This window comes from Protomyctophum parallelum, assembly GCF_964188405.1.
Source record: "Protomyctophum parallelum genome assembly, chromosome: 13".
In the NCBI taxonomy this organism is placed as follows: Eukaryota; Metazoa; Chordata; class Actinopteri; order Myctophiformes; family Myctophidae; genus Protomyctophum; species Protomyctophum parallelum.
This window is the reverse complement of record NC_139708.1, coordinates 43,211,326-43,225,306: the sequence shown is the minus strand read 5'-3', so window position 1 is coordinate 43,225,306 and position 13,981 is coordinate 43,211,326. Positions and strand designations below refer to the sequence as shown.

Below are 13,981 nucleotides of genomic sequence, written 5' to 3'. Positions count from 1 at the left end.
ATTGTAATATATGTTTTTTTGTGATCATTATAATGTCTAGAACATGTTTTATTCATTATTGTGAAAGATATCCCCCAAATGTAAATTATTAATTTATTATATAATTATTATATAATTATTATAAATTTTCCATCAAACTTTATTTTTTTAAATATATGTTTTAGTGTCGGTCCTAGTAGTACAAAGTAGTAGTAAGGTTGAAATCAATTTTTTGCAAGTAGAAATTAATGCGGGTGTTAGAGGGCTAAGGATGAATACAAAATCAACATCAACATCCTAATAATGTCCGATGTCCAGTGCAGAGAAAATAGGGTGGTGTGTCGGGGCGCAGCCAAACAGGTCGGGAGGGGCTGAGCAAGGCGCTGCCTATACCAACGGCCGTTTCCCCCAGAAATATTTCAGTTTTATATCGATAAAAAGACCTTAACCCATTCTGACCTGAGATCAGATTCATACGAGGTTTCCGCCGGACACACACTGGTCTGATGAACCCATTCTGACCTGAGATCAGATTTTTAAAAAATGTCAGTCGCTCTTCGATTTTTCAAAAAATAGCAGACCTACAAGCTCGTATCGCGACACTCGGTGGCGCGATATGAGCTTGTAGATCTGCTATTTTTCAATAGCTAAAGCATAACATGATGCTGACACCAAAATGGGTGCCCGGTCAGAATGGGTTAAGACGTGGCCACACGTCCTGGGCACCACCGCGGTTTTATTCGATAACGTGTGTGGATATGTCATACTTTAGCTATTGAAAAATAGCAGATCTATACAAGCTCGCATAGCACGGCACAGAGTACCGCGCCATACTTGCTTGTCAAATACATATAACGTCTGCGGTCCTTGACATGAAATATCGAGAACCACCGATATTAGAAATTAGGTTTTTCTGAAAATTGTCTTTTTTTAGTTTTTGTCGACGTCAGGCCTATATAGATGGGTAAATTTGTAGAGACAAAAATAACTTGGAATGTGCTGGAGATAAGAGGCTTCTGCACCCCGGACAGCAAGGACATGAGAGGAATCGTGCATAGCCGTCTTTCTCCCACTGAAAGCACACAGTCACTGGTTGATTCTCATCTGCACGACTCTCTGTCTGCTGCTGCTGCTGCTGCTGCTGCTGCTGCTGCTGCTGCCAGAAAGTATACAGAGTGAAGCACTATAATGGCTCCTCTAACTTTATTTGTCAGTACCTCATATATCTCTCTCTCTCTCTCTCTCTCTCTCTCTCTCTCTCTCTCTCTCCGTCATAAATAAATAAATAAAGACGTAAAGGCCATAGAGGAGAATGGCTGGCAGAGTGAGAGAGAAAATGCATGAATTAATAAAAAAGGAACAGCGAGTGGTGGAGCCGCACGCACACGCACGCACACGCACGCACACGCACACGAGAGGCAATGTGTGTCAATAGAATTGAATGCCGTGCACATTAATTGCTGTTCCCGGGCCCCTGCATACATATACTGTGATCAGACGGAACCGCGCACGGCGATCCATTAGCTCAGCAGTTTGATGGAGTCATTGAACCTCGGCCCCGGGGGGGATCGATGCGAGGTTCAGCCCTTCTCTTATCTCACTTCAACGTCATTAACCAACAGAGGACGTGCGCCGACTGCTTTAGTGCACAGTCACGGGTCGTTGATTGTTGTCGACTATAGCCCCTCTCGGATCTCTACGTAAAGTTTCTGACATTTGGATGACTTTACATACTGTAGAGCCCCTCTGCATCTAATAGATGCAGAGGGACTCGATGTAAAGTCATCCAAATGGCAGAGACTTTACGTAGAGTCCCGAGAGGGGCCTAGTTGTCGACTAAAACCATGAAAAGATGTTGAACGGTCGACTCATTTCTTTTCACTGACGAAAACTAAATACAAGCGTGACTAAAACTAAGACGATATATTATATACTGAGAATGTCGTACGACAAATATAAACGAGACTAAAGTGTTACGGAGGGACTATAGTGGAGAAAGGGATCCAGTGGAACTGTTAGGACGAGACATTTTTATGCTTGGCTGTGCGCCAGGTGTCACTCTCTCTCCGAAAATAGAAACATCACCGCCTGCCTCGAGTCATCTTCAGTTCAGTGGGTTTCAACCTTTTTCATATCAAGGTCCATTATTTATTGGGCATAATTTGAGCCTCTCAGTCTCAGACCCAAAAGATTTGGTCCACAATTCCATTGCTGTATTGATTTTGGTACCATTAGGAGAGATAACAGGCAAAAAAAAATAACAATTATTCTACATACTACCAATTTTGTGAAGACTTCTTGTAAAATAAGTAACGCAACAATAATCAAACTACTGAGAGCGTTACATGAAACCAAATGGACCCGTGTGGGTCTGTCACGGGGCAGCCCGTGCCCTATAGTACACACACACACACACACACACACACTCTGATTAAGGACATTGCGCGCATGCACGCACACACACACCACCCAGACGCATCCAACTATTATCCGTGCCGGTTTGGCAGCAACTGAAGTGACTGTGGGTAGTGGGGCAGACATATAATTGCCAATACTGTTGATGAATGCATTCACAATCTATTCACACAAACATATTCATGGTTCAAAATGATGAATACAAATGAAATGATTGCAGGGTAAAACATTCAGTTTATTGTAACCTGTGTTTAGCTCATTGTTTGTCACTTGTATCACCTCTCCAGTAGCCTCGTTAACCCAGATGTTTTATTTACCTATCCAGTGCTGGCACTCTTCTGTCTAATCTGAACTGCCATATACTGTTGAGGAGTAGGGGTGTTTCACAATGTTGATGAGCAAAGTGTTTCTATTATCTTTTGAAATGAATGCAAATCCAAATGATGTTTATAGTCTAAAGTAGAACATCTATTTGATTGATTAATTATTCATCTGATATCTGTGAGCTTGTAGATAAGCTATTGAGAGTTAATTGGTTCTCTGTTTGTGGTAGGATCCTGCTCCTATAAAAAGGGAGACTGCAGGCAGAGTAAGTGGGTAAGGGAAAATGGACATGGCATCTGTATCTCAGGTTCAGGTTTATTTGTCATTTGTATAGATACAGAGTATACATACAATGAAATGTATTTTGCTCAGAGCACTCTCAGTCTTACATACACAGGACATAAACAAACATCTATAGTGCAAGAAAAGACAAAAACAGGAAAAGAAAAGTGCAAGTGAAGTGAAGTGCAATACAGTTCAAGGTCAGCTGTTCAGCAGCCTGACTGCCTGGGGGTAAAAACTGTTACTGAGACGGGTGGTACGAGATTTGATGCTCTGTTAGCGTTTTTTGGAGGGGAGTAGTTTGAACAGGGTATTTGCGGGGTGGCTGGTGTCTTCCATGATGTTATGGGCTTTTTTCATACAGCGAGTGGTGTAGATGTTATGGAGACTGGGTAATTCTGTAGTGCCGATGATTTTAGCTGCTGTTTTAATGGTCCTCTGCAACCTCTTGCAATCCTGAGCGGTCGTGTTACCGTACCACACTGTGATACAGCCAGTTAAGACACTTTCAATTATACAGCGATAAAAGTTCACTAGTCCTTTTGTACTTAAGCCAAATTTTTTAAGGCGCCTCAGAAAGTACAGTCGCTGCTGCGCCTTCTTGAGGATGTACTCGTTGTTGAGTGACCATGTGAATGTGTCTGTGATATGTATGCCCAGGAATTTAAAGTTATCAACTATGTCGACAGATGACCCTTTGATGGAAATGGGGGTGTGGATGTCTGTATGGATAACAGATAAGACCCGATTCCTGGCTTTTATAGCTATGGTGATAAACTGTGCTGTGGAAATCTCAAGGAAGTCGGAAAGAATAAAGATGGTGCTGGAAGCAGCCAGAAGATTCTTGAGTGTTGTGGATGTCACTGGGGGAAGATCTTGGACGGTGTGCTGAGGGAGGATTTCTCAGTGCCTGAGGGTCTGAGTAACTGAATGGAATATAGGGGATGGAACAATGGGTGGACATTGTTCACTTTTTTATTTTAGTGAGTTTTTAACTCAAATCTTTGCTTCTGGGGGGGTTCCTGAAACAACATATTTTCAGATGGGGGTCGGCGGCCAATTACATAGGCAATGAGGACATAGGCAATGAGGCACAACAACACAGCTGTGTTAGGGGAGTTGAGTTGAGCATTTTAATTTTAATTTTAATTTGGCCAAAACAGACTTTGTTTAACTTTACTCAATTCCATGTGGTGTTCTTTGTAACACACATTGTTCCATGTATGGAATGTCTTTTAACCAATTCTATTAAAAAATAAACTCCTTCAAAAGACTGACCTAAGTGTTCTGAAAAACTCAAAAATGTTTTGTTGCTATAACAATGTACAAAGAACCCCAAAATGGGTTCCCGTCCAGAAGGGGTAAAACACTAAAAGGGGTTCCCGTCCTGAATTGGTAATAACAACTAATGTTAGGCAGGTGTTTGTTATACAGCAGATAGCAGATGATGAGCTTGTCATAGTAAACGCTTTAGAGCCGAAGTCAATTGTGTGCTATGCTTTTTTTTCAAAGGCAGTGCATGAATAACGCATCGACTTCATGCTCCAGGAAGGACATGAATCATCTATTTATTTATACTGAGAGAGAAAGAGAGAGAGAGAGAGAGAGAGAGAGAGAGAGAGATTCTGCCAGGGGAATATAATAACAGTCAGATATACTGTGTGTGTGTGTGTGTGTGTGTGTGTGTGTGTGTGTGTGTGTGTGTGTGTGTGTGTGTGTGTGTGTGTGTGTGTGCGTGTGAGAGAGAGAGTGTGCGTGTGTGAGAGAGAGAGATTTATAACCACTCCGTTGGGTCAATAGATGCATGTAGAGAGGTGTAAGGCAGGCTGCTGTATATCACACAGCCGTTTCACACGAGCAAAGATATCTTCCACTTCACGACAACTCTTGTGTTGTTAACCACTTCTTTTAAAACACCCCGAACGCCCGGGGTTATTTAATCCATTAAATCAGAATTTATAGCAGCGGAGCACATTTAGCGACGGACCGGATGTTATCCCGGATGTGGCTGAAGTAGCATCATGTTATGCTTTACCTATTGAAAAATAGCAGATCTACAAGCTCATATCGAGCTCATACGAGCTTGTAGGTCTGCTATTTTTTGAAAAATCGAAGAACGACTGACATTTTTTTAGAATCTGATCTCAGGTCAGAATGGGTTCATCAGACCAGTGTGTGTCCGGTGGAAACCTCGTATGAATCTGATCTCAGGTCAGAATGGGTTAATTCTAACGCGACTAGCGACGGGACCGCGGTGGGCCGTCTACCACTTTGCTTAGAATTGGACGGAATGATTTACGATCAAGAGTTATTTACGTTTTAAGATTTTCGGTCTCGTCGGCAAAAACATTCGATGACGTCCCACCGGGGAAATAACATCGAATGTTGCGCAACAGACGCTCCCGGCCTGTGGAGCGATGCGGTCGGTTTTGATATCGATAATGTCCGTCCTTTTTTTATTAATCTCCGTCCTGAGCGCTGGGCGTTATACTAATTGATTGAACGGAGAACTCAGGGTGTTGACCACTGTGGCTCAGGAGGTAGAGCAGGTCGTCCAATGAGCCGTGGGTCGGCGGTTCGAATCCCGGCTCCTCCTGTCCACATGTCGACAAGTGTCCTTGGGCAAGACACTGAACCCTACACTGCCTCCAATGAGTCGGTCAGTGTGAGCTTGGCAGCTCGCCACCGTTGGTGTGTGAATGTGGGAAGTGAAGACGCTGGCGTCGACTGTTCGCCGCGTCACGTGTGAATGAATGAACCATATATAGCACTTGGAAAAGCGCTATAAAAATGCAATTCATTATATGGTTGAGCGAGTCCCTCTTTTCAGTTTTCGGGTATTGTGGGGTTCAGGTTTTGCTGAAAATAGGTTTGATGTGGAGCTGACCAAGTACAGAGCCAATTCAGGTCAATTTGACTAGGCATTAACGAGGTATCATGATGGATTTATGTTACTACCATAAATCAAATATACTGTGTAGATAACGAATGAACACAAAACATTAATATACAGTACACGTGACGTCACACACACACAAAATGTTTTAGAAACATTACATAGCAGACCTACAAGCTCACAATGAGTCGCGTCCACGCATCCACGTGAGCTTGTAGGTCCGCTGTTTTAGGCACGCAACACCACCATGCTGCGGAAATATAAATGAGGCTCTAGCCCCGACAGAGAAGCAGCAGAGAGAGAAAGAGAGAGAGAGACAGAAGTTGTGAAACAGTGAAAAAGACCTCGTTTTAAACACAAGCAGTAGCTGTTCCTGTGCGCGCGTGTGCGTGTGTGCGTGCACGTGCAGTTAATGAAGTAGCAGAGCATTTCTTTAATTACAAAATGATGATCTCGACCAATTGCGTGAGGGACTTGGCAAGAAGAACAAGCAGCAGCTGTGGATCGTTTCACTCAGCGTGCTCCGGTAACACTACCACTGATCACTGATCAGTGGACGAGGATTATATAAAGCTGCGTTGCATTTTAATCCATTCTGACCTGAGATCAGATTCACACGAGGTTTCCACTGGACACACACTGGTCTGATTAAACCCATTCTGACCTGAGATCAGATTCTAAAAATGTCAGTCTTTCTTCGATTTTTCAAAAAATAGCAGACCTACAAGCTCGTATCGCGCCACTCGGTGGCGCGATATGAGCTTGTAGATCTGCTATTTTTCAATAGCTAAAGCATAACATGATGCCAACACCAAAATGGGTGCCCGGTCAGAATGGGATAAATACCCCGTTTAGACCCGAGGACGCGTCTGTGTCACGTCATAGCTTTTAATCACTTTTTCACAGCTGTCGAAAAATAGCAGATCTGCAAGCTTGTAGATCTGCTATTTTTTGAAAATGAGAATGCTTCACATCTTTTCAGAAACCTGTCATGATTTAGAAGACAACAATTGTAGTCATTTTGGACTGAGGTCGATAAAAAATCTAAATCCAAAACAAAATCTGAAAAACCCATGTTTCTATGTCAGTTGGTGCTCAACCTTTTTCATGAATTATCTCTATTGGGCCACGCACGGACCCCCCATCTCAAAATATGTAGTTCCAGGGACCCCCCCCAGAAGCCAATATTTTAGTTAAAAATCTGAAATATATATTCAAACATTTGTGCCACATTTTCACGACTTAAAAAAAAAATAGCAGACCTACAAGCTATGAGCTTGTAGATCTGCTATTTTTTCAATAGCTAAAGTAGAACGGAATGCTTAAAACACCAAAAGGGGTTCCTGCCCCAAAAGGGCTATCTGCAAGCGCAGGGGCTGCAACCATGATGATTTTACCTACAGCCCTATAGAGGCCCTGTAGGGGTCCGGGACCCCCCCTGTTGAGGACCCCCTGCACTAAACCAAATGCAAGCTACCCTCTGACTAAAGAGGGTGCATTCTGTTATTGCTCAGCAGTAGAAACGTTGGCGCTCGCGCAGGTGACCCACATTGGAAATCCCTGGGTAGGATTCCATCCTTAGCAGCTCTGCAAGGTGCTTTGCAATGTGAACTCTGTAAAATCAGTATCCAGCCATTAAGGAGAATATCGCTGCTGAAACCTCTAATCTCTCTCCTGTGGGTGCTGGCGGCGTGTTTCCTCCTCCGCGTCATCAGTGCCCATATACCCGAAGGCGGGGTTGGCGAAAGGGCCTTTCTGTGTGGAGTTTGCATGTTCTCCCCTAGGGTATAGGTACCCTCACAAAAAACATGCAGTAATCCTGGTCACTAAACTGCCTCCCCCTGGCCAGCCGGGGCGCCTGATGGAGGGGAAAGGAACTGGTTGGAATAACGTGTTCCTTCCACGCGCTACGTCCAACCAGAGAAACTCCCCCCTGTCAGGTGTAAAGGAGCAACTTGGACACTCAGGCATGAAGGAAGCATGAGTTCAAGTCCGTTGCTCTCCCCTTGTCCCCCATATATGGGGACTAGGTTGGTGGAGGGTGTGTAGAGCCCAGGATCACATTAGATGATTGACACAGGGGTGAAAAATGGGTTACAAAATTGTGGGATAAAAAATATATTTAAAAAAGAAACCTCTAATCTCCATATTTTAACTTTTGTAAATAAAGCTACAGACGGAGTCACAGAAAAGCAGAGATTAAAATAGGGTGCGTTTTGCATCCCAAAACGCAGTTTATAGTTAAGGGACGCAATAAAACAACGACATCTGCATCAACGGGATGCACTACTGTACTGTTTTCTATTCTAGTTTATTTTGCTAGCTTTAGTTATAATAATAATTTCTTCTTCTGTTTTCTACATGAATATAACCACATTATAACCATATACAATGAAATTGCTAAATATGACTCCTATAACGTCGTTGAAGTGGGACTCATAAAATGTCCCTGGGACTCATCTCTAAAAGACCATCCCTGCATCCCGGGACTCATCACATTTGAAAATCTATTTACATCACTGCAAAAGTACCCAAAAGTAGCAGATCTACAAGCTCGAGTTGGTCGTCGATTTACGATTTCCGGCACATGAGGTTTTCGAGGACTCGACCGTTCCACCCAGACGGAGACGCCGGTGTGCATGGGAGGAGAGTGACACTGGAGCACATTCACACATCAAATGTAAATCAAATGCCTGTGCCGTACAGAGGCAAGCACTATGCTGTGTTAATACTATGCAGGAATATATTTGACTGCAGAGATGCAGGTTTTTGCAGTTTATTCATATTCATGTTCTCTCCTAGAAGAGAATGTTCTTTGGAGAGCCTCCTGTTTGATCAGAGGAGAAGTAAAACAAAAAAACTCAAATATTTAAGAAAATAAATGTCATCCACACATTTTCTTTCTTACCTTTGATAGCCAACACCCCATGACAGAAGTCTTTAAAGTTGATCTTCCCATGAGCGTTGGGATCCAGGTATTTAGCCAATTTCTTCACCTGCAAGAGAGTCAGAGATGGCGTGTTACAAACGTCGAACAGAAACTATAGTACAATACGCACATCACTTCGTGGAGGTGCTGGGTTCAAAAAGCAACATAGGAAAAGAGAAGGGAACCCCGCACACTCATATGCTCCAAAAGATACATTTATTGACGGATAAATATGCTCCAAATTTATCTTTTGGAGCATTTGACTGTGTTGCAAACGTTGAGCTTGTAGACAAAACAGGAAAGGGCACACACACCAGCGTTGGTGAGGTGCTGGCCTAAGGCAGTAAACAAGGAAAAATAAGAAAAAGGCCGCACACTCGTAGCCACGATGCTGTATATTTATTGACAAGAATCCAACGTTTCGACCTTCTTCAGGGAGTGAACAAATGTTGAGCTCTGCACGATCTTCGCCGTCGGGCCAGAAACCTCTGCATCTGCATATTCTAAAAGTTTTTATGTTGTTTCTTCGTGAATTAACCCATTCTGACCTGAGATCAGATTCATACGAGGTTTCCGCCGGACACACACTGGTCTGATGAACCCATTCTGACCTGGGATCAGATTCATACGAGGTTTCCACTGGACACACACTGGTCTGATTAACCCATTCTGACCTGTGATCAGATTCTAAAAATGTCAGTCGCTCTTCGATTTTTCAAAAATAGCAGACCTACAAGCTCGTATCGCGCCACTCGGTGGCGCGATATGAGCTTGTAGATCTGCTAAAGCATAACATGATGCCAACACCAAAATGGGTGCCCGGTCAGAATGGGTTAACCACTAACCACTTTTATGACTTTATCATTCTACCGTGTCACGCAAGAGAATCAAAAGTAGCGTAATAAATATTCAAGAATGCCAATCTGTTCTAAATCATTTCTTCATGTATCTACTTGTATTATACAGTATATATCACTATGAGCATCACATCCCTGGGTATAAGATGGCTATGGATGGTATGCATAAGAGAATAAATTTGAGTTAATATTATTTAAGATACATATGACTGTCTAAATTAAATATATGATGCCCATGCTACGTTTGCACATCTTCCATCTGTCCTTCGTGAAAATAATCGTCAATGTATCACATCCGCAGTATGTCAACACCAAGTCAAATAGGTGGTAAAACATGTCCTTGTCAAAAGATATCATCTGCCAAAAAACACCACAGGTATGATGACACGGCTTGTCATAATATAAAAAGAACACTGTCAATCATGTTTTTACTACTGTGTGTGTGTGTGTGTGTGTGTAGTGTGTGTGTGTGTGTGTGTATGTGTGCATGCATGGTGGTCAGAGGAGTGCAGAGTTACACACACCATCCATCAAAACACAGACAGGACGGTATAACCTTGAAGGATCACCGAGCGCGGATCACTGAACTCACGCACGCACGCACGCACGAACGCACGCACACACCTGGTTGAGGAAATATGTGTTGTAAACTCACAATGTATTAACCCATTTAGGCTTGACGTCAAAATAAATAAATAAAAGTCTTCTGAAAGAATATAATTATATTCAAAGATTTGTGCCACATTTTCACAATTTTTCTAAAATAGCAGACCTACAAGCTCATAGCGCGCCACTCGGTGGCGAGCTATGAGCTTGTAGGTCTGCTATTTTTCAATAGCTAAAGTATAACATAATGCTTAGTTTTTACAAGTTAACCCACCCTGTCCAGAATGGATTAACTTGTAATCATTTATAGCTCAGTCAAGATGATAATTTATATTCTTGGGGGAAACCTGAAAAGACTAAATTAATCCACCGCAGATTCTCTCTAACCGGCCCCGGGGGTGGTGCTGATGAAAAGTTCCCGCTGCACCATTAACCCATTCTGACCTGAGATCAGATTCATACGAGGTTTCCACTGGACACACACTGGTCTGATTAACCCATTCTGACCTGAGATCAGATTCTAAAAATGTCAGTCGTTCTTCGATTTTTTCAAAAATAGCAGACCTACAAGCTCGTATCGCGCCACTCGGTGGCGCGATATGAGCTTGTAGATCTGCTATTTTTCAATAGCTAAAGCACGACATGATGCTAACACCAAAATGGGTTCCCGTACAGAATGGGTCAATGTCCAGTGTGATATGTCGTATAGCATCTTGTCTCAACGCTGTTAATTTAAAACCTTTCAGATACAGGGAAACAAGACTCCCCAAAACCCCATATACTCGTGCTCATGACCTCATAGGCACGGACAGACATTGCTGGTTGTGATTGATTGATTGATTGAAATATTTATTAACAGTTTGTAGAATTTACAGTACATTTTAAGCACAAACTCAATACAAAGACTGTCAACTGTGAGTGGACGACCCAATTAAGCATTACACTTGTTTACAACAGGGTCCACATTGTTCAATTCATCAAAACATTTAAAGACATACAGACATTTAGAGACATACAAATAGACATTTCTATGTAGCTAAAGTACAGAACAGGAGTGGTAGGAGTGGTTGCACCACTCAAACAAAAAAAAAAAATACAGAGTGAACACTTTCACAAACTAGGATTTCCTGGATTCTGGAGGTGGGATCAATATGGAAAGCATTGCAAAAAAAAAAGACATGAATCTGTGTTTTCCTACGAGACCACTACAGTATATTTCTGGCCTCACTGAGTGGGATGTCTCTCCGTTGCCAAGCCAGAGCCTGCTTTACATTTTTCTCAGCTCAGAGTGAGTCCATGGTTACGTAAGTCTAAGACGCATGAAAGATTCAATGCGCAGGCCTGGTTTCCCTTGGTAGTTCCACTCAAAACATCTCAGCTACCCCGTGCGCCCCCCCCCCCCCCCCTTCCACAGCGAGGCTGGAACAACATTAGCATTCCTCGTTGGCGCTGCATACTAAAAGGCTATATATATGTGCTATGTAATGAAGTCCTATATGAGCTTGTTTGAAACATTATCTTTACAAATCCACTCTTATTAACCCATTTTGGGGACGGGAACCCCTTTTGGTGTTTAGCATCATGTTATGCTTTAGCTATTGAAAAATAGCAGATCTACAAGCTCTATGAGCTTGTAGGTCTGCTATTTTTTTGAAAAATCGTTTTTAACGTTTTAACGTTTTTAACTCAAATCTTTGCTTATGGGGGGGGGGGGGTCCCTGGAACAACATCTTTTCAGATGGGGGGGTTGGTGGCCAAATACATATATTTTTGGGGGTCCTTGACATGAAGCTGTTTCAGAACCACTGAAACATGAGGTTTTTCTGAAGAAAATAAAAGGCATTTTTTGTTAAATTTCGACGTCTAAATAATTTGACATCATTTGGCATTTCATCTTAAACCATTCTGACCGGGCACCCATTTTGGTGTTGGCATCATGTTATGCTTTAGCTATTGAAAAATAGCAGATCTACAAGGTCTGCTATTTTTGAAAAATCGAAGGACTGACATTTTTTAGAATCTGATCTCAGGTCAGAATGGGTTAAGCTACCAACTGTACCGTCCGTGACGATATAAAAAAATAATTATATAAGTCAGCGACACATCGACCTTGTAGAGATCTGCTATCCTCTATACTTTCTACCGAAAAGAAATGTGGACTCTCAGCAAATCGTGTTCGGATGATGAGGCACTTTGCATCAAAGGAGATGATGACAGTGAAGGAAATGAGAGTTTCTATCAGAAGAGTGAATCCTGAATGAGTGTGTTTCCTCTGGGCAGCACTTGGCATCGTGAACAGAGGGCAGCCATCTCGTATCTCGCTGGCAGTGCGGTCAGTGCAGATGAAGTGTCGACAAGGGTGTCACACAAAAGTAGTGAAAATAACAGTGCGAGGCAGTGCGAGCTACTTTAGAGTTTGACCGAAAAACTGTCAGGATTTAGAAGACATTTGTATAGAATCGAGCTCAGGTATAAATGGGTTAACGCCATCCTGCTTTATGGTGCTGTCTGCGTGGATTTATTGCTAATGTGATCACGTCTTTATACCGAGCCAGTCCATGTGTTTAGCACCACCACGGCGCACACTGGGCCCTGCACACTGGGCCCTGCACACTGGGCCCTGCACACTGGGCCCTGCACACTGGGCCCTGCACACTGGGCCCTGCACACTGGTCCCTGCACACTGGGCCCTGCACACTGGGCCCTGCGCCCTGCACACTGGGCCCTGCACACTGGGCCCTGCACACTGGGCCCTGCACACTGCGCCCTGCACACTGGGCCCTGCACACTGGGCCCTGCACACTGCGCCCTGCACACTGCACCCTGCACACTGGGCCCTGCGCCCTGCACACTGCACACTGCACACTGGGCCCTGCACACTGCACCCTGCACACTGGGCCCTGCACACTGGGCCCTGCACACTGGGCCCTGCACACTGGGCCCTGCACACTGGGCCCTGCACACTGGGCCCTGGACACTGGGCCCTGCACACTGGGCCCTGCACACTGGGCCCTGCACACTGGGCCCTGCGCACTGGGCCCTGCGCACTGGGCCCTGCACACTGGGCCCTGCGCACTGCCTGCAACACGCTGAAACCAAGTGATTCCAATCGTCAGCACACCTGCTATTCTGCAACTTGATATCACAGAAGGTTACACCTATAGCAAAGTATCCTTGCTACAGCAGCAGCAACAAAATCATAGCTATTGTTTTTTTTTTAACACAATATTGAGTCTGGCAGTCTATGAATGCCAATATATAATCTGTGAGGAACTGAGATATGCTTGAAGAACTGAGACACAGAGAGAGAGAGAAAAAAATATACTTTGAATTGAATTGAATTGAATTGAATTGAATTGAATTGAGAGAGAGAGAGAGAGAGAGAGAGAGAGAGAGAGAGAGGTTTATGAAGCACATGCACAGACATGTGTTGGATGTCCTTCTAAATAACTAGTGCATATGTTGGGCATCCACTGTGCTCCCCTATCAAGCACCGAGCCACGCACAAGCACACGCACAAGCACACGCACACACACACACGCACACACACACACACACACACACAGAGAGAGAGCGAGAGAGAGAGAGAGAGCGTTGAGAGAGCGAGATATGGGGGAGGATGAAGGGAGAGTCAGATAAGATAATGAGAATGAGACATCAGAGATCCTCAAAGCTGTATATGCTGCTTAAACA

The 13,981-nt window shown here is 43.6% G+C and overlaps 1 protein-coding gene across 1 annotated transcript in view; it reads right to left on the bottom strand.

Annotated features, from left to right (window-relative positions):
* rab11fip4a (RAB11 family interacting protein 4 (class II) a) overlaps positions 1-13,981 on the bottom strand; it is a gene marked incomplete at both ends in the record, with an annotated part of 83,421 nt that overhangs the window by 48,953 nt on the left and 20,487 nt on the right. Inside the window, one exon of the mRNA XM_083779154.1 lies at positions 8,805-8,892. Coding sequence (XP_083635280.1) covers positions 8,805-8,892 — 88 coding nt within the window. The remainder of the gene's footprint in view (positions 1-8,804; positions 8,893-13,981) is intronic.